Source organism: Ranitomeya imitator, chromosome 3, assembly GCF_032444005.1.
Source record: "Ranitomeya imitator isolate aRanImi1 chromosome 3, aRanImi1.pri, whole genome shotgun sequence".
In the NCBI taxonomy this organism is placed as follows: domain Eukaryota; kingdom Metazoa; phylum Chordata; class Amphibia; order Anura; family Dendrobatidae; genus Ranitomeya; species Ranitomeya imitator.
The window spans coordinates 371,548,358-371,571,497 of NC_091284.1; the positions used below are offsets into that span (position 1 = coordinate 371,548,358).

General features: G+C 44.6%; 1 protein-coding gene across 1 annotated transcript in view; it reads right to left on the reverse strand.

Annotated features, from left to right (window-relative positions):
- The window catches only part of DNALI1 (dynein axonemal light intermediate chain 1), a 57,286-nt gene that overhangs the window by 23,066 nt on the left and 11,080 nt on the right, over nucleotides 1-23,140 (reverse strand). Inside the window, exon 2 of the mRNA XM_069756911.1 lies at nucleotides 9,138-9,271. Within this exon, the coding sequence (XP_069613012.1) occupies nucleotides 9,138-9,271 (134 nt within the window). The remainder of the gene's footprint in view (nucleotides 1-9,137; nucleotides 9,272-23,140) is intronic.

Sequence of the window (23,140 nt, forward strand, 5' to 3'; positions counted from 1 at the left end):
TTATTTTACCAAGGGTAACAGGAGAAATTGAACCCCAAACATTGTTGTGCAATTGTTCCTGAGTACGCTGATACCCCATATGTGGGGGTAAACCACTGTTTGGGTGCATGGCAAAGCTCAGAAGGGAAGGAGCGCCATTTAACTTTTCAATGCAAAATTGGCTGGAATTGAGATAGGATGCCATGTCTCGTTTGGAGAGCCCCTGATGTGCCTAAACAGTGGAAATCCCCCAAAAGTGACCACATTTTGGAAACAAGACCCACTAAGGAACTTATCTAGATGTGTGGTGAGCACTTTGAACCCCCAAGTGCTTCACAGAAGTTTATAACGTAGAGCCGTAAAAATAAAAAATCTTATTTTTTTTTTTTTCACAAAAATGATTTTTAGCCCCCGATTTTTTTTCCCACGGGTATCTGGAGATGTTGGACCCAAAAACTTGTTGTGCAATTTGTCCTGAGTACGCTGATACCCCATATGTGGGAGAAAACTACTGTTTGGGCGCATGGCAGAGCTCTGAAGGAAAGAAGTGGCGTTTTGGAATGCAGACTTTGATGGAATGGTCTGCGGGCTTCACGTTGCATTTGCAGAGCCCCTGATGTACCTAAACAGTAGAAACCCCACACAAGTGACCCCATATTGGAAACTAGACCCCCCAAGCAATTTATGTAGATGTGTTGTGAGAACTTTGAGCCCCAGAGTGTTTCACTAAAGTTTATAACGCAGAGCCGTGAAAATAAAAAATCTTTTTTTTTTCCACAAAAATGATTTTTTAGCCCCAGTTTTATATTTTCCCAAGGGTAACAGGAGAAGCTGGACCCCAAAAGTTGTTGTCCAATTTGTCCTGAGTACGCTGATGCCCCGATATGTTGGAGAAAACTCCTGTTTGGGCGCATGGCAGAGCTTGGAAGGGAAGAAGTGGCGTTTTGGAATGCAGACTTTGATGGAATGGTCTGCGGGCTTCACGTTGCGTTTGCAGAGCCCCTGATGTACCTAAACAGTAGAAACCTCACACAAGTGACCCCATATTAGAAACTGGACCCCCCAAGGAAGTTATCTAGATGTGTTGTGAGAACTTTGAGCCCCAGAGTGTTTCACTAAAGTTTATAACGCAGAGCCGAGAAAATAAAAAATCTTTTTTTTCCACAAAAATGATTTTTTAGCCCCAGTTTTGTATTTTCCCAAGGGTAACAGAAGAAATGGACCACTGTTTGGGCGCACAGCAGAGCTCGGAAGGGAAGAAGCACCGTTTTACTTTTTCAACGCAGAATTGGATGGAATTGAGATCGGACGTCATGTTGCGTTTGCAGAGCCCCTGGTGTGCCTAAACAGTGGAAACCTCCCAATTCTAACTCCAACCCTAACCCCAACACACCCCTAACCCAACCGTAAACGTAATCCAAACCCTAACCCCAACTCTAGCCCTAACCTTAACTTTAGTCCCAACCCTAACTTTAGCCCCAACCGTAACCCTAGCTTTAGCCCCAACCCTAACCCTAACACTAATGGCGGTGATAAAGGGGGGTTTGATTTACTATTTATAGCGGGTTTTTATGTTTGGCAGCTGTCACACACTAAAAGACGCTTTTCATTACAAAAAATATTTTTTGCGTTACCACATTCTGAGAGCTATAATTTTCCCATATTTTGGTCCACAGAGTCATGTGAGGTCTTGTTTTTTGCGGGACGAGTTGCCCTTTTTTTGGTACCATTTTCGGGCACATGACATTTTTTGATCGCTTTTTAGTTCGATTTTTGTTAGGCAGAATGAAAAAACCCAGCAATTTTGGCGCTTTTATACAATAAAAACGATTTTATAGAAAAAATAATTATTTTTGCATCGCTTTATTCTGAGAGCTTATAACTTTTTTATTTTTTTGCTGATGACTCTGTATGGTGGTTTATTTTTTTTTTTGCGGGACAAGAAGACGTTTTCGGCGGTACCATGTTTATTTATATCCGTCTTTTTGATCGCGTGTTATTCCACTTTTTGTTAGGCGGTATGATGATAAAGCACTGTTTCCTGCCTCATTTCTTTTTTTTACGGTGTTCACTGAAGGGGTTAACTAGTGGGACAGCTTTATAGGTCGGGCCTTACTTTTATTTTTTTTAATTTACATTGAGAAATGTATTTATTGGAACAATATATTTTTTTTATTTTTATTTTTTTTATTTTTTACACATGTAAATATTTTTTACTTTTTTACTTTGTCCCAGGGTGGGAAATCATTGCATAGTGTCAGATCGCTTGCAAGCCACTTCCCTGCACGACCTGGAAGGCCCCCCCGTGGCCGTCTTGGATCCGGGGCCTGCGATCACATCGCGTTGTTCCGAGGTTCTCAGGGAAGCACGCAGGGAGCCCCCTCCCTGCGCGATGCTTCCCTATGCTGCCGGATCAGCTGACACCCGGCGGCGATCGACAGCGCTCCCCCCATGAGTGCGGCTGATCGGTGATGATGTACTATCCCAACGGTGGTCATAGGGGCCCAGACCATCTCGACGGAATAGTATGTCTAATGTCAGAAAGGGGTTAATGGAGGAAATCCACAATAAATATGTGACCAATCTGCAGAAACTACACGTCAATTCATGTGCAGATATTTGTCTGCAGTGTGTGAATGGGATTTGTTGACATCTCATCAATATGGCTGCTATTGTATTCCACTGCAGATTTTCTATCTGAAAATGGGGACAGAAAATCCCCAGCAGTTCGAGTACATCTGAACCTGGCCTACGCGTCACTAGGAGACCAAGCGCTCTAAACAAAGCAGAGCAGTAGTGCGACCATACGTGTGCTGTGCGCAGACACGGTAAGGAATAATTCTGCAGACTATTACAGATGTGTCTATCGTGTCCAATAAGTTCCACCTTTCTCCATCAATTGTACATATTGAGGGAATCATCCAGCCCTTTTTTTAAAAGCTGTTATAGTGTCTGCCATTACTAACTCTTGTAACATAGTATTGAAGGTTGAAGGAAGACTTTAAGTCCATCTAGTTCAACCCATAGCCTAACATGTTGATCCAGAGGAAGGCAAAAAAAAACATGCGGCAAACACTAAACTACACACTGGGGAAAAAAATTCCTTCCCGACTGTGGTAGGGTACTGTACAGTCTGACTGCTCTAGCTGTAAAGAACCCTTTCCTTTTCAGCTGCTGGAATCACCTTTCTTCCACCCGCAATGAGTGCCCCTGGTTCTTAGTATGTTCTTTGGAAGGCATAAGTCACGTGCCAGTCCTTTGTACTGGCCACACATTTATACATATAAATGAGATCCCCTCTGAGGTGTGTTTTTTCTACGTTAAACAAGCCCAACTTTTCCAACCTCTCCTCCTATGAGAGGCCTTCCATGCCTTGTAATAACCCAATTACCTGCCTTTGGACTAACTCTAATTTCTGAATGTTATTTTTTAAATGCGGAGCCCAAAACTCAATACCGTATTGTAGATGTGACCTCACCAGTGATTTATAAAGTGGTAATAATATGTTGGGATCACAGGATTTTATCTCTTTTTATACATCCAGAAATCTTGCTTGCTTTTGCGGCTGCTGCTTGACGTTGAGTACTGCTGCTCAGCTTACTTGTAACAAGAATACCCATGTCCTTCTCCTGTTCTGTATGACTGAGTGCTCCCATTTACTGTATAAACAGCAATAGGATTACGCCATCCCAGGTGAATTACTCTACATTAACCCCTTCATGACCCAGCCTATTTTGACCTTAAAGACCTTGCCGTTTTTTGCAATTCTGACCAGTGTCCCTTTATGAGGTAATAACTCAGGAACGCTTCAACGGATCCTAGCGGTTCTGAGATTGTTTTTTTCGTGACATATTGGGCTTCATGTTAGTGGTAAATTTAGGTCAATAAATTCTGTGTTTATTTGTGATAAAAATGGAAATTTGGCAAAATTTTTTAAAATTTCACAATTTTCACATTTTGAATTTTTATTCTGTTAAACCAGAGAGTTATGTGACACAAAACAGTTAATAAATAACATTTCCCACATGTCTATTTTACATCAGCACAATTTTGGAAACTACATTTTTTTTTGCTAGGAAGTTATAAGGGTTAAAATTTGACCAGCGATTTCTCATTTTTACAAAACCATTTTTTTTAGGGACCACCTCACATTTGAAGTCAGTTTGAGGGGTCTATATGGCTGAAAATACCCAAAAGTGACACCATTCTAAAAACTGCACCCCTCAAAGTGCACAAAACCACATTCAAGAAGTTTATTAACCCTTCAGGTGCTTCACAGCAGCAGAAGCAACATAGAAGGAAAAAATGAACATTTAACTTTTTAGTCACAAAAATGATCTTTTAGCAACAATTTTTTTATTTTCCCAATGGTAAAAGGAGAAACTGAACCACGAAAGTTGTTGTCCAATTTGTCCTGAGTACGCCGATACCCCATATGTGGGGGTAAACCACTGTTTGGGCACACGGCAGGGCTTGGAAGGGAAGGAGCGCCATTTGACTTTTTGAATGAAAAATTGGCTGCACTCTTTAGAGGACACCATGTCGTGTTTGGAGAGCCCCCGTGTGCCTAAAAATTGGAGCTCCCCCACAAATGACCCCATTTTGGAAACTAGATGCCCCAAGGAACTTATCTAGATGCATAGTGAGCACTTTAAACCCCCAGGTGCTTCACAAATTGATCCGTAAAAATGAAAAAGTACTTTTTTTTTTTCACAAAAAAATTCTTTTAGCCTCAATTTTTTCATTTTCACATGGGCAACAGGATAAAATGGATCCTAAAATTTGTTGGGCAATTTCTCCTGAGTACACCGATACCTCACATGTGGGGGTAAACCACTGTTTGGGCACATGGTAAGGTTCGGAAGGGAAGGAGCGCCATTTGACTTTTTGAATGAAAAATGATCTCCATCGTTAGCGGACACCATGTCACGTTTGGAGAGCCCCTGTGTGCCTAAACATTGGAGCTCCCCCACAAGTGACCCCATTTTGGAAACTGGACCCCCCAAGGAACTTATCTAGATGCCTAGTGAGCACTTTAAACCCTCAGGTGCTTCACAAATTGATCCGTAAAAATGAAAAAGTACTTTTTTTTATAAAAAATTTCTTTTCGCCTCAATTTTTTCATTTTCACATGGGCGATAGGATAAAATGGATCGTAAAATTTGTTGGGCAATTTCTCCCGAGTACGCCGATACCTCACATGTGGGGGTAAACCACTGCTTGGGCACACGGCAAGGCTCGGAAGGGAAGGAGCGCCATTTGACTTTTTGAATGGAAAATTAGCTCCAAACATTAGCGGACACCATGTCACGTTTGGAGAGCCCCTGTGTGCCTAAACATTACAGATCCCCCACAAATGACCCCATTTTGGAAACTAGACCCCCAAAGGAACTAATCTAGATGTGTGGTGAGCACTTTGAACCCCCAAGTGCTTCACAGAAGTTTATAACGCAGAACCATGAAAATAAAAAAAAAAATTCTTTTCTCAAAAATGATTTTTTAGCCAGCAATTTTTTATTTTCCCAAGGGTAACAGGAGAAATTTGACCCCAAAAGTTGTTGTCCTGTTTCTCCTGAGTACGCTGATACCCCATATGTGGGGGTAAACCACTGTTTGGGCACACGTCGGGGTTTGGAAGGGAAGTAGTGATGTTTTGAAATGCAGACTTTGATGGAATGCTCTGCGGGCGTCACGTTGCGTTTGCAGAGTCCCTGATGTGGCTAAACAGTAGAAACCCCCCACAAGTGACCCCATTTTGGAAACTAGACCCCCAAAGGAACTTATCTAGATGTGTGGTGAGCACTTTGAACCCCCAAGTGCTTCACAGAAGTTTATAACGCAGAGCCGTGAAAATAATAAATACGTTTTCTTTCCTCAAAAATAATTTTTTAGCCCAGAATTTTTTATTTTCCCAAGGGTTACAGGAGAAATTGGACCCCAAAAGTTGTTGTCCAGTTTCTCCTGAGTACGCCGATACCCCATGTGTGGGGGTAAACCACTGTTTGGGCACATGTCGGGGCTCAGAAGGGAAGTAGTGACTTTTGAAATGCAGACTTTGATGGAATGGTCTGCGGGCGTCACGTTGCGTTTGCAGAGCCCCTGGTGTGCCTAAACAGTAGAAACCCCCCACAAGTGACCCCATTTTGGAAACTAGACCCCCCAAGGAACTTATCTAGATATGTGTTGAGCACTTTGAACCCCCACAGACGTTTACAACGCAGAGCCGTGAAAATAAAAAATCATTTTTCTTTCCTCAAAATTTTTTAGCAAGCAATTTTTTATTTTCACAAGGGTAACAGGAGAAATTGGACCCCAATAATTGTTGCGCAGTTTATCCTGAGTATGCTGGTACCTCATATGTGGGGGTAAACCACTGTTTGGGCGCACGTCGGGGCTCGGAAGTGAGGGAGCACCATTTGACTTTTTGAATACAAGATTGGCTGGAATCAATGGTGGCGCCATGTTGCGTTTGGAGACCCCTGATGTGCCTAAACAGTGGAAACCCCTCAATTCTACCTCCAACAGTAACCCCAACACACCCCTAACCCTAATCCCAACTGTAGCCATAACCCTAATCACAACCCTAATTCCAACGCTAACCCTAAGGCTATGTGCCCACATTGCGCATTCGTGTGAGATTTTTCCGCACCATTTTTGAAAAATCCGTGGGTAAAAGGCACTGCGTTTTACCTGTGGATTTACCGCGGATTTCCAGTGTTTTTTGTGCGGATTTCACCTGCGGATTCCTATTGAGGAACAGGTGTAAAACGCTGCGGAATCCGCACAAAGAATTGACATGCTGCAGAAAATACAACGCAGCGTTTCCGCGCTGTATTTTCCGCACCATGGGCACAGCGGATTTGGTTTTCCATAGGTTTACTTGGTACTGTAAACCTGATGGAACTCTGCTGCGAATCCGCAGCGGCCAATCCACTGCGGATCCGCAGCCAAATCCGCACCGTGTGCACATAGACTAATTCTAAAGGTATGTGCACACACTGCGGAAAACGCTGCGGATCCGCAGCAGTTTCCCATGAGTTTACAGTTCAATGTGAACCTATGGGAAACAAAAATCGCTGTAGACATGCTGCAGAAAAACTGCACGGAAACGCAGGGGTTTACATTCCGCAGCACGTCACTTCTTTCTGCGGATTCCGCAGCAGTTTTACAACTGCTCCAATAGTAAACTGCAGTTGTAAAACCGCAGTGAAATGCGCAGAAAAACCGCGGTAAATCCGCCATAAATCCGCAGCGGTTTAGCACTGCGGATTTATCAAATCCGCTGCGGAAAAATCCGCAGAGGACCAGAATACGTGTGCACATACCGAAACCCTAACCCTAGCCCTAACCCTAGCCCTAACCCTAATCCCAACCTTAGTGGAAGAAAAAAAAATGTCTTTATTTTATTATTGTCCCTACCTATGGGGGTGACAAAGGGGGGGTCATTTAGTATTTTTTTTAGTTTGATCACTGTGAGGCTTTATCACAGTGATCAAAATGCACTTGAAATGAATCTGCCGGCCGGCAGATTCGGCGGGCGCACTGCGCATGCGCCCGCCATTTTAGAAGATGGCGGCGCCCAGGAAAGAAGACGGACGGACCCCGGGAGGCTCGGTAAGTATGATGGGGTGAGGGAGAGCACGGGGGGGTGGATCGGAGCATGGGGGGGTGGATCGCAGTGCAGGGGGTGGATCGCAGTGCGGGGGGGGGTGGATCGCAGTGCGGGGGAGTGGATCGCAGTGCGGGGGAGTGGATCGCAGTGCGGGGGTGGATCGCAGTGCGGGGGGTGGATCGGAGTGCGGGGGGGGTGGATCGGACTGCAGGGGGGTGGGATTGGAGCACGGGGGGTGGGATTGGAGCACGGGGGGAGCGGACAGGAGTATGGGGGAGCGGAGCACAGGACGGAGGGGAGCGGACCACAGATCGGAGGGCTGGGGGGGGGGCACATCAGTGTTTCCAGCCATGGCCGATGATATTTCATCGGCCATGGCTGGATTGTAATATTTCACCAGTTTTTTAGGTGAAATATTACAAATCGATCTGATTGGCAGTTTCACTTTCAACAGCCAATCAGAGCGATCGTAGCCACGGGTGGGTGAAGCCACCCCCCTGGGCTAAAGTGCATCTCCTCCTGTCCCTGCAGGCCGGGTGAAATTAGTTAACCCTTTCACCCGGCCTGCAGGAGCCCAATCCGGCCATGACGCATATGCTGCGTCACAGGTCAGATTGGCACAGGTTTTCATGACGCATACGGTGCGTCAAAGGTCGGGAAGGGGTTAAACCTCATTTGCCAAGTGTTTGCCCATTCAGACATCTTATCCAGATCGTTTTGCAATATTGTAATGTCAAGGTCAGATTTTAATATCCTACATAGTTTGGTGTCTTCAGCAAAAACTGACACTTTATTCTTAATCCCAGCCACAAGGTCATTAGCAAAAAGGTTAAAGAGAATTTGCCATTGCACAGATCCCTGCGGTCCCCACTGCTGATTATATCCCATTTACAGAACGTGCCATTTATGATGACTTTCTTGTCATTTAGCCAATCCCTTACCCATCTGCATACGGTTTCCCCCAGTCCTTGCCTCTGTAGCGTCAGTATAAGGCTGTTATGTGGAACTGTATCAAATGCCTTTGCAAAGTCCAGATAAATCACATCAGCCGCATTAGCAACATCCAGATTTGCACTTACCTCCTCATAGAAATCCAACATGTTAGCTAGACATGACTTGAATCCGTGCTGGTTGTCATTTATATTATTCTCTGCAATATACAGTACAGACCAAAAGTTTGGACACACCTTCTCATTTAAAGATTTTTCTGTATTTTCATGTCTATGAAAATTGTACATTCACACTGAAGGCATCAAAACTATGAATTAACACCTGTGGAATTATATACTTAACAGTGTGCAAAGCAGTCATCAAAGCAAAGGGTGGCTACTTTGAAGAACCTAGAATATAAGACATAATTTTAGTTGTTTCACACTTTTTTGTTAAGTATATAATTCCACATGTGTTAATTCATAGTTTTGATGCCTGCAGTGTGAATGTACAATTTTCATAGTCATGAAAATACAGAAAAATATTTACATGAGATTTTTGGTCTGTACTTCTGCAGATTACCTCTATCGACATATACCTGTAATTCAGAACTTACCTTGGTGGTAGGATTGCATTTAAAATTTCTTCTGCTGGCTTAGTTGCATCCAAAGGGGGAGATTTCGGCTTTGGAGGGGGTGGCACAGGAGCAGATGTTATTGTTTGCTGAGAAATGGCCTTCAGAGCACGAGACTACAAAAAAAAGATACTTATAAGACTTCTCTACAGAGATACAAAGAGCTATACGGTCCCTAGTCACCTTTAGCCTTGTGTAAATTTGTCCAAGGCTGTCGTATGCGTCTGTACCGCAGTGTTTTGTCTAATGATGACTGTTATCACAGTAGGATTAATCAAGACAGTTTTATCAATAATTGCCGATAAAAAAACTCCATATCTTTCAGGGAAGGTGTTTTTACGGGCTGAAATGAAAAGTATGTATTCACTCTGTGACTTCAGAATGCTGTATCGAGATAGTGTGCAAAGCGCACACTGTCGAGATTCCCCTGTATTCGCAGCGCTAGTGGGCGGTCATGTGGCCGCATGTATGTTACATGACTACCCAACAGAGTTGAGCAAAAAGATTCTCAGGACCATAGTTTAGCAGCCAGATCCGAAGTCCGCGGCGGCCAGACCAGAACACTGAGAACCTCCTACTACCTGAGACATCCCAGACTCTCTCCTGATTAATAGACTGGCATGACGTCACTGCATTATGCCGAGATGCAAACATGACGCTGTCCCGGCTTATGAATCAAAAAAGGAGGTGGGAGGAGGTTCTTTGCTCCAGCTGGCATGGACTACTGACGTTATCAACTCTAGCTGGTATGTTTTGCTATGTTAAGTTTCCGATATGTTTTCTGTAACGCACAGAATAACTTCTGTTATTTAGTGGCCTCGTGGTCAGTGTGTATCGGTCAGTGAAGCTAGTGACAGAAGCATAGATATCGGCACCTGTCCAGAGTTAGATTAATTTGGGCCTACTAAAAAAAGGAGACCCTAAAATCTGAGTGGTTGCAGATTGCTAACTACGCCCTAGAACTTTTTCTAATTTGGGCCTGCAGTAAGTGCTCTGGAGGAGAAGTGGCCCTCGATATAGCGAATGTTTACAGATGACTGCCTAATGGTGACTAGAATCTTGGCCATGTACAGGGTTAACCCCTTTACCCCCAAGGGTGGTTTGCACGTTATGGACCGGGCCAATTTTTACAATTCTGACCACTGTCCCTTTATGAGGATATAACTCTGGAACGCTTCAACGGATCCCGGTGATTCTGACATTGTTTTCTCGTGACATATTGTACTTCATGATAGTGGTAAAATTTCTTTGATATTACCTGCGTTTATTTGTGAAAAAAACGGAAATATGGCGAAAATTTTGAAAATTTCGCAATTTTCCAACTTTGAATTTTTATGCAATTAAATCACAGAGATATGTCACACAAAATACTTAATAAGTAACATTTCCCACATGTCTACTTTACATCAGCACAATTTTGGAACCAAAATTTTTATTTGTTAGGGAGTTATAAGGGTTAAAAATTGACCAGCAATTTCTCGTTTTTACAACACCATTTTATTTTAGGGACCACATCTCATTTGAAGTCATTTTGAGGGGTCTATATGATAGAAAATGCCCAAGTGTGACACCATTCTAAAAACTGCACCCCTCAAGGTTCTCAAAACCACATTCAAGAAGTTTATTAACCCTTCAGGTGTTTCACAGGAATTTTTGGAATGTTTAAATAAAAATTAACATTTAACTTTTTTTCACAAAAAATTTACTTCAGCTCCAATTTGTTTTATTTTACCAAGGGTTACAGGAGAAAATGGACCCCAAATCTTGTTGTACAATTTGTCCTGAGTACGCCGATACCCCATAAGTGGAGGTAAACCACTGTTTGGGCGCATGACAGAGCTTGGAAGCGAAGGAGCGCCATTTGACTTCTCAATGCAAAATTGACTGGAATTGAGATGGGACGTCATGTTGCGTTTGGAGAGCCACTGATGTGCCTAAACATTGAATCCCCCCACAAGTGACACCATTTTGGAAAGTAGACCCCCTGAGGAACTTATCTAGAGGTGTGGTGAGCACTTTGACCCACCAAGTGCTTCACAGAAGTTTATAATGCAGAACCGTAAAAATAAAAAATCTTTTTTTTTTTCACAAAAATTATCTTTTCGCCCCCAATTTTTTATTTTCCCAATGGTAAAAGAAGAAATTGGAACCAAAAAGTTGTTGCACAATTTGTCCTGAGTACTCTGATACCCCATATGTGGGGGTAAACCACTGTTTGGGCGCATGGGAGAGCTCGGAAGGGAAGGAGCGCCGTTTGACCTTTCAATGCAAAATTGACAGGAATTGAGATGGGACGCCATGTTGCGTTTGAAGAGCCACTGATGTGCCTAAACATTGAAACCCCCCACAAGTGACACCATTTTGGAAAGTAGACCCCCTAAGGAACTTATCTAGATGTGTGGTGAGCACTTTGACCCACCAAGTGCTTCACAGAAGTTTATAATGCAGAACCGTAAAAATAAAACAAATTTTTTCCCACAAAATAGTCCCCAGTTTTGTATTTTCCCGAGGGTAACAGGAGAAATTGGACCCCAAAAGTTGTTGTGCAATTTGTCCTGAGTGCACTGATACCCCATATGAGGGGGGGAACCACCGTTTGGGCGCATGGGAGGGCTCGGAAGGGAAGGAGCGCCATTTGGAATACAGACTTAGATGGAATGGTCTGCAGGCGTCACATTGCGTTTGCAGAGCCCCTAATGTACCTAAACAGTAGAAACCCCCCACAAGTGACCCCATATTGGAAACTAGACCCCCCAACGAACTTATCTAGATGTGTTGTGAGAACTCTGAGCCCCCAAGTGTTTCACTACAGTTTATAACGCAGAGCCGTGAAAATAAAAAATCTTTTTTTTTCCCACAAAAATTATTTTTTAGCCCCCAGTTTTGTATTTTCCCAAGGGTAACAGGAGAAATTGGACCCCAAAAGTTGTTGTCCAATTTGTCCTGAGTACGCTGATACCCCATATGTTGGGGTAAACTCCTGTTTGGACACACGGGAGAGCTCGGAAGGGAAGGAGCACTGTTTTACTTTTTCAACGCAGAATTGGCTGGAATTGAGATCGGACACCATGTCGCGTTTGGAGAGCCCCTGATGTGTCTAAACAGTGGAAACCTCCCAATTATAACTGAAACCCTAATCCAAACACACCCCTAACCCTAATCCCAATGGTAACCCTAACCACACCTCTAACCCAGACACACCCCTAACCCTAATCCCAACCCTATTCCCAACCACAAATGTAATCCAAACCCTACCCCTAACTTTAGCCCCAACCCTAACTGTAGCCTTAACCCTAACTGTAGCCCTAACCCTAGCCCTAACCATAACCCTAACCCTAGCCCTAACCCTAACCCTAGCCCTAACCCTAGCCCTAACCCTAACCCTAGCCCTAACGGGAAAATGGAAATAAACACATTTTTTTAATTTTTTTATTTTTCTCTAACTAAAGGGGTGATGAAGGGGGGTTTGATTTACTTTTATAGCGAGTTTTTTAGCGGATTTTTATGATTGGCAGCCGTCACACACTGAAAGACGCTTTTTGTTGCAAAAAATATTTTTTGCGTTACCACATTTTGAGAGCTATAATTTTTCCACATTTTGGTCCACAGAGTCATCTGAGGTCTTGTTTTTTGCGGGACGAGTTGACGTTTTTATTGGTAACATTTTCGGGCACGTGACATTTTTTGATCGCTTTTTATTCCGACTTTTGTGAGGCAGAATTACCAAAAACCAGGTATTCATGAATTTCTTTTGGGGAAGGCGTTTATACCGTTCCGCGTTTGGTAAAATTGATAAAGCAGTTTTATTCTTCGGGTCAGTACGATTACAGCGATACCTCATTTATATCATTTTTTTTATGTTTTGGCGCTTTTATACGATAAAAACTATTTTATAAAAAAAATAATTATTTTTGCATCGCTTTATTCTCAGGACTATAACTTTTTTATTTTTTCGCTGATGATGCTGTATGGCGGCTCGTTTTTTGCGGGACAAGATGACGCTTTCAGCGGTACCATGGATATTTATATCCGTCTTTTTGACCCCGTGTTATTCCACTTTTTGTTCGGCTGTATGATAATAAAGCGTTGTTTTTTGTCTCGTTTTTTTTTTTTCTTACGGTGTTTACTGAAGGGGTTAACTAGTGGGACAGTTTTATAGGTCGGGTCGTTACGGACGCGGCGATACTAAATATGTGTACTTTTATTGTTTTTTTTTATTTAGATAAAGAAATGTATTTATGGGAATAATATTTTTTTTTTTCATTATTTAGGATTTTTTTTTTTTTTACACATTTGTAAATTTTTTTTTAAACTTTTTTACTTTGTCCCAGGGGGGGACAATACAGATCGGTGATCTGCCAGTTTGCACAGCACTCTGACAGATCACCGATCTGTCTTAGAGCAGTGCAGCGTTACCAAGTGCCTGCTCTGAGCAGGCACTTGGTAAGCCACCTCCCTCCCTGCAGGACCCGGATCCGCGGCCATTTTGGATCCGGGACTTGCTGCAGGAAGGAGGTGGGAGACCCCCGGAGCAACGCGATCACATCGCGTTGCTGCGGGGGTCTCAGGGAAGCCCGCAGGGAGCCCCCTCCCTGCGCGATGCTTCCCTGCACCGCCGGCACACCGCGATCATGTTTGATCGCGGTGTGCCGGGGGTTAATGTGCCGGGGGCGGTCCGTGACCGCTCCTGGCACATAGTGCCGGATGTCAGCTGCGATAAGCAGCTGATAACCGGCCGCGATCGGCCGCGCTCCCCCCGTGAGCGTGGCCGATCGCCTATGACGTACTATTCCGTCCTTGGGAAGTAAAGCCCACCCCACATGGACGGAATAGTACGTCTAATGGCAGAAAGGGGTCAAAGCCCCTGGTTATATGACTGTGACCAGCATCTGGGTACAAGAAGGATCACCCCTTGGGCTATTATGGTACATTAAGGAGGACCTGTCACCAGGTCAAAAGTGGCCAGATTTTGCTCTTATTTTACTCCCATTGCTACTTTGAGAACTTTGCTCTTTGTTTTAAATCCATCATACACTTCCAGAGATACTGATCTTTTTTTTTTACTTCTGCAACCATATGACGGATTAAAAAAAGGGAAAAAGCGTCAATAAAATAGGGCCAAAACTGTCCAGTCTTTCACATAGTGACAGGTCCTCTTTAATGAATTCTGATCTTGAACATTTATGGCATATCCATAGCTTATGCCAGTGTTTCTCAACCTTTCCTACCTCATTAAGCTCTGAGAGATGGTTGTGAGCCACATCCAGCACCCCCTAGTAGACACCCATAGTTCCCCATGAACAGTTTAACAGCTGAAGCTTTTCCCACAGAATGCACACTGAGGTTGTGTGCCCCCTCCCTTATAGGCAGTAAGGATGAGCGGACCCGTGGATGTTCAGGTTCGTCGGGTTTGGCTGACCTGTAGTTCAAAGTTTGGTTCGGCATCCAAATTTGACCCCGAACCTAATAGAAGTCAATGGGGACCCAAACTCCAGTGCTTCGCTGTAAAATTGTCATAGTAAGGGCTAGGGTGCTGTAAAAGGAAGCTTCATGGGGGTAAGAGCAGGACAATTGACCTGCAAAAAAATTTGTATAGGAAAATGTCTTAAAATAACAGAAAAAATGAATAATAACCAGGAGGCAGAGATGGACGTGACGGTGTAGGTGGAAGAGGCAGGGGAGGAGGTATCCAACACAGTTTTGTGCTTTTTTTTAGGAAACTGACTTAAAAGAACATAGAATAAAAACAAAACATAATCTAGAACCAAAAGGTGGAGATCCAAGTGGAGGATGTGGAGGTAGACATTGTGGTGTAAGTGGTGGAAGAGGCAGAGGTGTTGGTGCTGGCACATCCTCTCTTTGTGGGGAGGCAGGTGGCCTTGTTGATTATGAGCGGGAGGAAGAGGCCGAGACTGCAGTAGAAGAGAGAGCAGGAGGAGGCTCAAATTTGTCATGCTTTTTAAGGTGTGTACTCCACAGTTCCTCGTGCTTAGAATTCAGATGCCTCATCATGCAGGTGGTGCTCAGGATCAGAACATTTATGCCTCGCTTCAGTGTCACTGGGTTACCGCGACAGTGTGGAGCCAGAAGACCACATCATCTGATTGCTCCTACTCCGGCCTTGAGAAGAAGCACTTCTCCTTTATTTTAAATGTGTTTATTCCATCTGGCAGAACAGGGGTTAGTCAGCCATGTTCGAAATCCCTGTGCTCACAGCTGAGCTCGGTTAGCCACTCCTTTCCCCTTTATAATCTGGGATCTGTTACAAATCTTTGTCAGAACAAGCATTTGCTGCATGGCTAACAGAGGGTAGAGGAGTTCATATGAAAAGGAGTGTTGGAGGAGTTATCAGTGACTGTTGCTTGGTTTGTACGTGTGGTAATTCCCTATCCTTCTCTATTTTGGTTTATTCCCCTACCGCCATGCCCCGATGCATTCCTCTGCTATATGTGAGTGAATAATTTGTATGCCTGGAGTTTTCTGTTAACCCTTGTTTGTATTGCCTTGTTTATCGGGTTGGTGTACTATGGTGCACAGTAGTGCCCCCTCTTTGGCTGCTTTCACGCATCAGGTTTTTGCCGTCAGGCTTAATCCGGTGGTGCAACAGATTGACGGATCCGTCGCAAATTGTGAAAAACTGATGCGACGGATCCATTTTTCCTCCGGATCCGGCAAAAAAACTGATCCGTCGCATCAGTTTTTCATCAGTTTCGTCTGTTTTCTTATCCTTTTTTGATGGATTACGACGGATCCGGTTTTTAAGAACGCCCATGGGAGGCTCCCAAACGTGATTGGCTACTGAAAACCTTTATATACAGTGTTCCTACAGCCCATCTTTGACAGGTGGTAGAGCATGTGGCGAAGAAGGAAGGCAAATATTCTGAATATTTCTGTGGATTTTACTTTTGAGGCAAAATGTTTGAAAGTGATTATTCTGGAGAAGGAGCGAGAGAGACAGCGCATCATGCGTCCGGCCGATGTTTTTAGATCCACCCAATCACAGCACAAAGAATGATGCGTGGGCTGTATTCTACTTTATACATGGAGTTACGAGGAAACCCGAGAAGTTTTTCAGCTACGTGCGTATGAAAGCGGAAAACTTTGACTTGTTGGTGGAACGGATTTGACGCCTCATTGCAAGAAGTGATACATATTGCCGCTTCTCAGCGTCTGATGATGACGCTAAAGGTACCTTCACACATAACGATTTCGTTAACTATATCGTTGCAACGTCACGCTTTTTGTGATGTAGCAACGATCCCGCTAACGATCTCGTTATGTATGACAGCGACCAACGATCAGGCCCCTGCTGGGAGATCGTTGGTCATTGGGGAATGATCAGGACCTTTTTTTGGTCACTGATCACCCGCTGTCATTGCTGGATCGGCGTGTGTGACGCCGATCCAGCGATGTGTTCACGTGTAACCAGGGTAAATATCGGGTTACTAAGCGCAGGGCCGCGCTTAGTAACCCGATATTTACCCTGGTTACCATTGTAAAAGTAAAAAAAAGTACATACTCACATTCCGATGTCTGTCACGTCCCCCACCGTCAGCTTCCCTGCACTGACTGTCAGCGCCGGCCGTAAAGCAGAGCTCAGCAGTGCTCATGGCCATAGCAGACGCAATACAAATTTATAGCGGTTGATATTGGGGCCTATCCAATGATTCCCAAGTTTTTAAAGTGTTTGCAATTGGGCATCATCTCTATGGAAACACCTTCCAATTTCCACCCCCAAGACCGCTGCCTGAAACCTCTGGGCCATCAATGCCGTTTGTATGTGTTGGAGATGAAGCGTTCCAGCTCCCGGAACACCTGCTTAAGCCATACTCAAGTAGTGGATTGACGTCAACTAAAATGGTTTTTAATTACCGCCTAACACGAGCACGAAGAATGGTGGAGTGCACTTTCGGGATTCTAACTGCCAAATGGCGAGTTCCGTTGACCGCTATAAACCTGAAGGCTGTCACTGTTGACGAGGTGGTGAAAGCTTGTGTGGTCCTGCACAATTTCGTAATATGCACGGAACAGATTGTTATTGATGACCACTTTGAAGAAACCACCTTGGTTTGATTATCATAACATTACTTTTAGAAGTTCTGTGTCAGTTTCCAGAATGAGGGACAAATTTGCTGAATGCTTTATTTCACCTCAAGAAAGAGTACACTGGCAGGATGACATAGTTTGAAAAATTACTCTTGACCCTTGTTACCCAAAGTATTGAACCTGTTGTACCGAAAGTATTGTAACTGGTTGGGTTTTACCCAAAGTTTTTTCCATGTTGTACCCAAAGTATTGTACCTGGTTGGGTTTTACCCAAAGTTTTTTCCATATTTTACCCAAAGTATTGTACCTGGTTGGGTTTTAGCCAAAGTATTGTACCTTGTTTTACCCAAAGTATTTAACCTTATAATTTATTAAAAGAAAGACAAAATGTTTAAACCAAAACATTGTTTTTTATTTACAAATGTTATCCAAAATTTTTATAAATTCATGCAATGTGGGGTGAAGATAATACTGGAAGGGCTGTCCGATTGGGACACTTCGACAGTGGGAGTGTGGAGACGATTGTGGTGGTGACGGATCAGGAGGTAAAACAGAAGGTGAAGGGATGGAGAAAGAAAGAGAACGGGTGGATATAAAACAGGGATTAGTGTTGGGAATTTGGAAGGTTTGAGGGGTGTAGTGGAGGGATTGGGAGGCAGAAGAGGTGGTAGGTGGAGAAGAGGGTTGTGTTTGGGGCATAATGGGTGTGGAAGGATGCTGGTGGTAGTGGGCAGGGAGTAGAGGTTGGGCAGGGAGTGGAGGCACAGATGATGTGGTTGGGAACTGGTACTGGGCAGGATGGTGGTACTGGGCAGGAAGCTGGTATTGTTAGGAGGGGCAGAGGGACAGTGGCTGGAGGGGGGCAGGCGCGGGAGGAACTACCGTGGAGGGTGGAGGTAACTTGCGCTAGGGCAAACTGGCAGGCTTGCATTACATGCATCTGCTGGTCGGGAGATAGCTTGTCTATGCGTTCGAGTACTGTCAGGAAAAAGGAGTGATTTAGCGATTTACTTGCATCTGAATGCATCCTATCCAGACTTGTGTGCAACTCAAGAATACTGTTGTTCAGGAGGTTAAATCCTGCAGTCATTTGCTCTGACAACAGTTAGAGACAGTTCTGGAAGGCTGCATTCAGATGCAAGAACTCGGGCGCATAGCTCTTTTCCTGATCCCTCTGCCGCTGCCGCCCAGAACCCACAGGTGCCAGAGGTGGCAGCAGTGTCAGAGGGGTGAGGTGAAGGAAAAGCTATATCCTCACCAGCAGCTTCATATAACGAAGTCTGCCACAATGCTCCAGCGCTGGTGGATGGGACCGAGGGATCAGATGTGAGGGAAGGTGTAGATGGGTCGGGTCCGTCGAAGTGTCCCGCGGTGGCGGACTCCTGAGGGATCGCTCCAGAAGGGTTCAGCTCTGCAGCCTCCCAAGGGCTGCAGACAGTGCTGTGGAACAAAGAAAATGAAAAGGTAATTAATATATTGATATTGCTTGGCCCTGGCTGAAACCCCAAAAAAGTGTCAGATATGTAAACATTTTTATTAAATGGGGTGGGTATTATTTACCTTCTGCTCACCATCCTCGACCGGAGAACGACAGGGCTCTAGCATACTTATACTTGCTCCTGCGTCCTCCCGATCCACCTGGGGCCTGCATGTCCTTGTTGAACTCCTTCTTGAAGCGATCCCTGATTGACCGCCACCGCTTGACAACTCTTTCGCCTGTAAAGTGAAAGCACAAATTGGTTAGTATACAACACATTACATCCGGCAACGTAACTGAACTGTGAATACTTACTAGCTTGATTCTGGGCCCGAACATTGAGGTCCTCCCAGTGGTCCACAACTTCCTCCCAGAACCGACGGGTCACACCAAGATCTGCGTGGTGGCAGTCCCCCATATTCCACGGCGGCTCTCGCTCTCTGATTAGATTGATGAGTAGCTCGATGTCTAGACCGGCCTCCTCACCATCCGAGTCCGGAGCACACTGTGAAACCTGTTAAAAAAAGACAAAAAAACAAAGACATTAGACTCAAAACAACAACTTAAAGTGGGAAAAAAAAAATACTTACTCGATGGCGACCGCCCTGACGCTCACGCTGACGACACTGGGAGGGGCTTTGAGGACCTCTTGATCGAGCGCCAAAATCGGAAGACTAAAAGCAAAAATAAAAATTATGTGCTTGGATGTAGGCTTATGTGTTGTGTGTTCTGTGATGTCTGTAATGATCTGTTGTGTTATGTGTATTGTGATGATGTGTTTCTGCGATGCATGTAAGATACTTACTAAATGCGAGCCCGCTCTGGGTATTTCTCCACCCCGTCTGTCTCCTTCTGAAAGCACCTCTGAAGCTGCAGCTTCCTGTTAAGAAATAATGCATATTGTTAGGTGAACATCATCAAAAAGAAAAAACAAAAAGATATTTACCTCACAGCGCTGATGATGCGATGGAGGGCTCCCAGGAGAAGATATAGTAGTCTGTGGCTGGCTGCTGGCCTGGTAGTCTGTGGCTGGCTGCTGGCCTGGTAGTCTGTGGCTGGTTGCTGGCCTGGTAGACTGTAGCTGGCTGCTGGCCTGGTAACCTGTGGCTGGCTGTTGGCCTGGTAGGCTGTGGCTGGCCTGGTAGGCTGTGGCTGGCTGTTGGCCTGGTAGGCTGTGGCTGGCTGTTGGCCTGGTAGGCTGTGGCTGGCTGTCGGCCTGGTAGTCTGTGGCTGGCTGCTGGCCTGGAAAGGCTGTAGGTGGCTGCTGGCCTGGTAAGCTGTGGCTGGCCTGGTAGGCTGTGGCTGGCTGCTGGCCTGGTAGTCTGTGGCTGGCTGCTGGCCTGGTAGGCTGTAGCTGGCTGCTGGCCTGGTAGGCTGTGGCTGGCTGCTGGCCTGGTAGTCTGTGGCTGGCTGCTGGCCTGGTAGGCTGTAGCTGGCTGCTGGCCTGGTAAGCTGTGGCTGGCCTGGTAGGCTGTGGCTGGTTGGCTGCTGGCAGGCTGTGGCTGGCTGGCAACTGGCAGGCTGTGGCAGGTTTCAGCTCTGGAGGCAGGTTTCAGCTCTGGCAGCAGGTCTGTCTTGATTGCTTGCTGGTAAATGGATGAGCCCTATTAGCAGGTTTTATATACATCTTTACTAATTGGGGGCTGGACAATTGTATCTGAGAAATCAATATTTTGTGGAATAACCATGATCTTTAATCACAGCTTTCTTGCGTCTTGGCATGCTTTCCACCAGTCTTTCACACTGCTTTTGGGTGACCTTATACCACTCCTGGTACAAAAATGTAAGCAGTTCTTCTTTGTCTGATGGCTTGTGACTATCTATCTTCCTCTTGATTACATTCCAGAGATTTTCAATGGGGTTCAGGTCTGGAGTTTGGGCTGTCCATGACAGGGATTTGATGTGGTGGTCCTTCATCCAAACCTTGATTGACCTAGCTGTGTGGCATGGCACATTGTCCTGCTGGAAAAAAAACAGTCCTCAGAGTTGGGGAACATTGCCTGAGCAGAAGGAATCAACTGTTTTTCCAGGATAACCTTGTATGTGGCTTGATTCATACGTCCTTCGCAAAGATTAACCTGCCCAATTCCAGCCTTGCTGAAGCATCCCTAGATCATCCCCGATCCTCCACCAAATTTAACTGTGGGTGCAAGACACTGTGTCTTGTACCCCTCTCCAGGTCTCCGTCTAACCATTACACGACCAGGTTTGGGCAAAGTTGAAAATTAGACTCATCAGAAAAGGCTACCTTACTCCAGTCCTCTATGGTCCAATCCTTATGGTCTTTGGTGAACTTCAGCCTGCCTCTCCTTTGCTTCTCATTGATGAAAGGCTATTTTCTAGCTTTACATGACTTGAGCTTTGCCTCTAGGAGCCTGTTATGAACTGTTCTTGCCATGCACTTCACTCCAGCTGCCATTTGCCACTCCTTTTGTAGGTCACTTGATGTCATTCGGCGGTTGCTGAGTGACATTCGAATAAGATGACGGTCATCCCGGTCAGTGGAGAGTCGTTTTCGCCCTCTGCAGGTCTGTAGCTTTGTTGTCCCCAATGTCTGCTGCATGTTATGATGGACTACTGTTAGTTTTTCATTCCTATTACTGTAGTTTTGGGCTATTACTAGCACTTGTTTTTCCATCCAGCTTGTCCTATTGCAAGAGGATTGTGAACACCACAGTAGTGTTTTTTTATATTTTCCTTCGGTAAATAAGATTTGGTTCAGGTGAGCCCCTAATCAGAAGCACATTAAGTAGAATGAGGTGTACTCTGGTTGGAATTCAACTGCCACTGGAATGGAACGGCTGTCAGACATGTAGAGAAGCTGATTTTTATAAAACTGTGCAGTGCTCTCTTAATTTTGCCAGAGCTGTACATGTACAGTAAGCTACACACACAAAGCACTCATTATATATCTCACTCACATATTTATATCTATCTTTCTGTATTTATCTATGGCTATGGCTTCCAGTACCATCTTTATGACGATGACACTCAGATCTACCTCTCTGGCCCAGATGTCACCTCTCTGCTCTCCAGAATCCCGGAGTGTATATCAGCCATATCCTCCTTCTTCTCCTCTCGCTTCCTCAAACTCAATGTGGACAAATCTGAACTAATTATCTTTCCTCCATCTCGCATATCTTCCCTACCTGATCTATCTATCAAAATAAATGAAATCACACTTTAATCCGCTGCCTCGGAGTAACCCTTGACTCTGCCCTGTCCTTTAAACCGCACATCCAAGCTCTCGCCACCTCCTGTAGCCTCCAGCTAAAAAATATTTCCAGAATCCGTCCTTTCCTCAACCCTCACTCTACCAAAATGCTTGTGCATGCCCTAATCATCTCTCGCCTCAACTACTGCAACATCCTCCTTTGTGGCCTACCCTCTAACATTCTTGCACCCCTCCAGTCCGTCCTTAACTTTGCTGCCCGACTAATTAATCTTTCTCCTCGCTACACTCCTGCTTCACCTCTTTGCAAATCCCTTCACTGGCTCCCAATTTCCCAGCGTATCCAGTTTAAACCACTAACACTGACCTACAAAGCCATCCATAACCTTTCTCCTCAGTATATTTCCACACTAATCTCTCAGTATCTTCCCTCATGTAGTCTCCGGTCCTCCCAAGACCTCCTCCTCTCCTCCATGCTTATTCACTCCTCACCCAATCGCCTCCAAGACTTCTCCCAAATATCCCACATCATCTGAAATTCTGTGCACCAACACGTCCGGTTATCCACCACATTTGGATCCTTCAAAAGAAACCTGAAAACCCATCTCTTCAAAGAAGCTTACAACCTGTAATGACCACACGGCCACCTCAACACCATTGGAGCTACTGCAACCCCCCAACCTACTGTCTCTTTCCCCATAATCCTGTAGAATGTAAGTCCGTAAGGGCAGGGTCATCTCCCCTCTGTATCAGTCTGTCATTGTTAGTTTGCTTGCTGTAGTGATATTTGTAATTTGATGTAAGCCTGTCTCATGTACAGCACCATGGAATTAATGGTGCTATATATATATATAAATAATAATCTATGTGTATATATATCTAATATACGGTATATAAAAAATATTTCCTTGGGAAACTACGTCAGAGAATGACAGAGAATTACTCTTTTTCTCTGAAGAGGCAATTTGCATATTACTCTGTGAAGGAACAAATTATGAAAGATTCTCCATTTTGTGCTTTGACTCCATTTTGTTGTTGGTTAAAGATAAATTCTGTTATTTACTTAGGTAGAAGGTTACAGCTGCTATGAAATAATTCTGTCCTGTTTCTCACGAAGATAACATTTTGTTATTCAGCTAGTCTATGCTTCATAATTGGTATAAAGACCTTGAGTATTCTAACTCGAGTGAGCCAGATGAGAGACTCGTGGGGGTATCGCTATACAAGACTGAGGCATCTGTTAATATGTTTTTCTATGCCAAAAAGACATGACCATATCTTTAGTTTCCA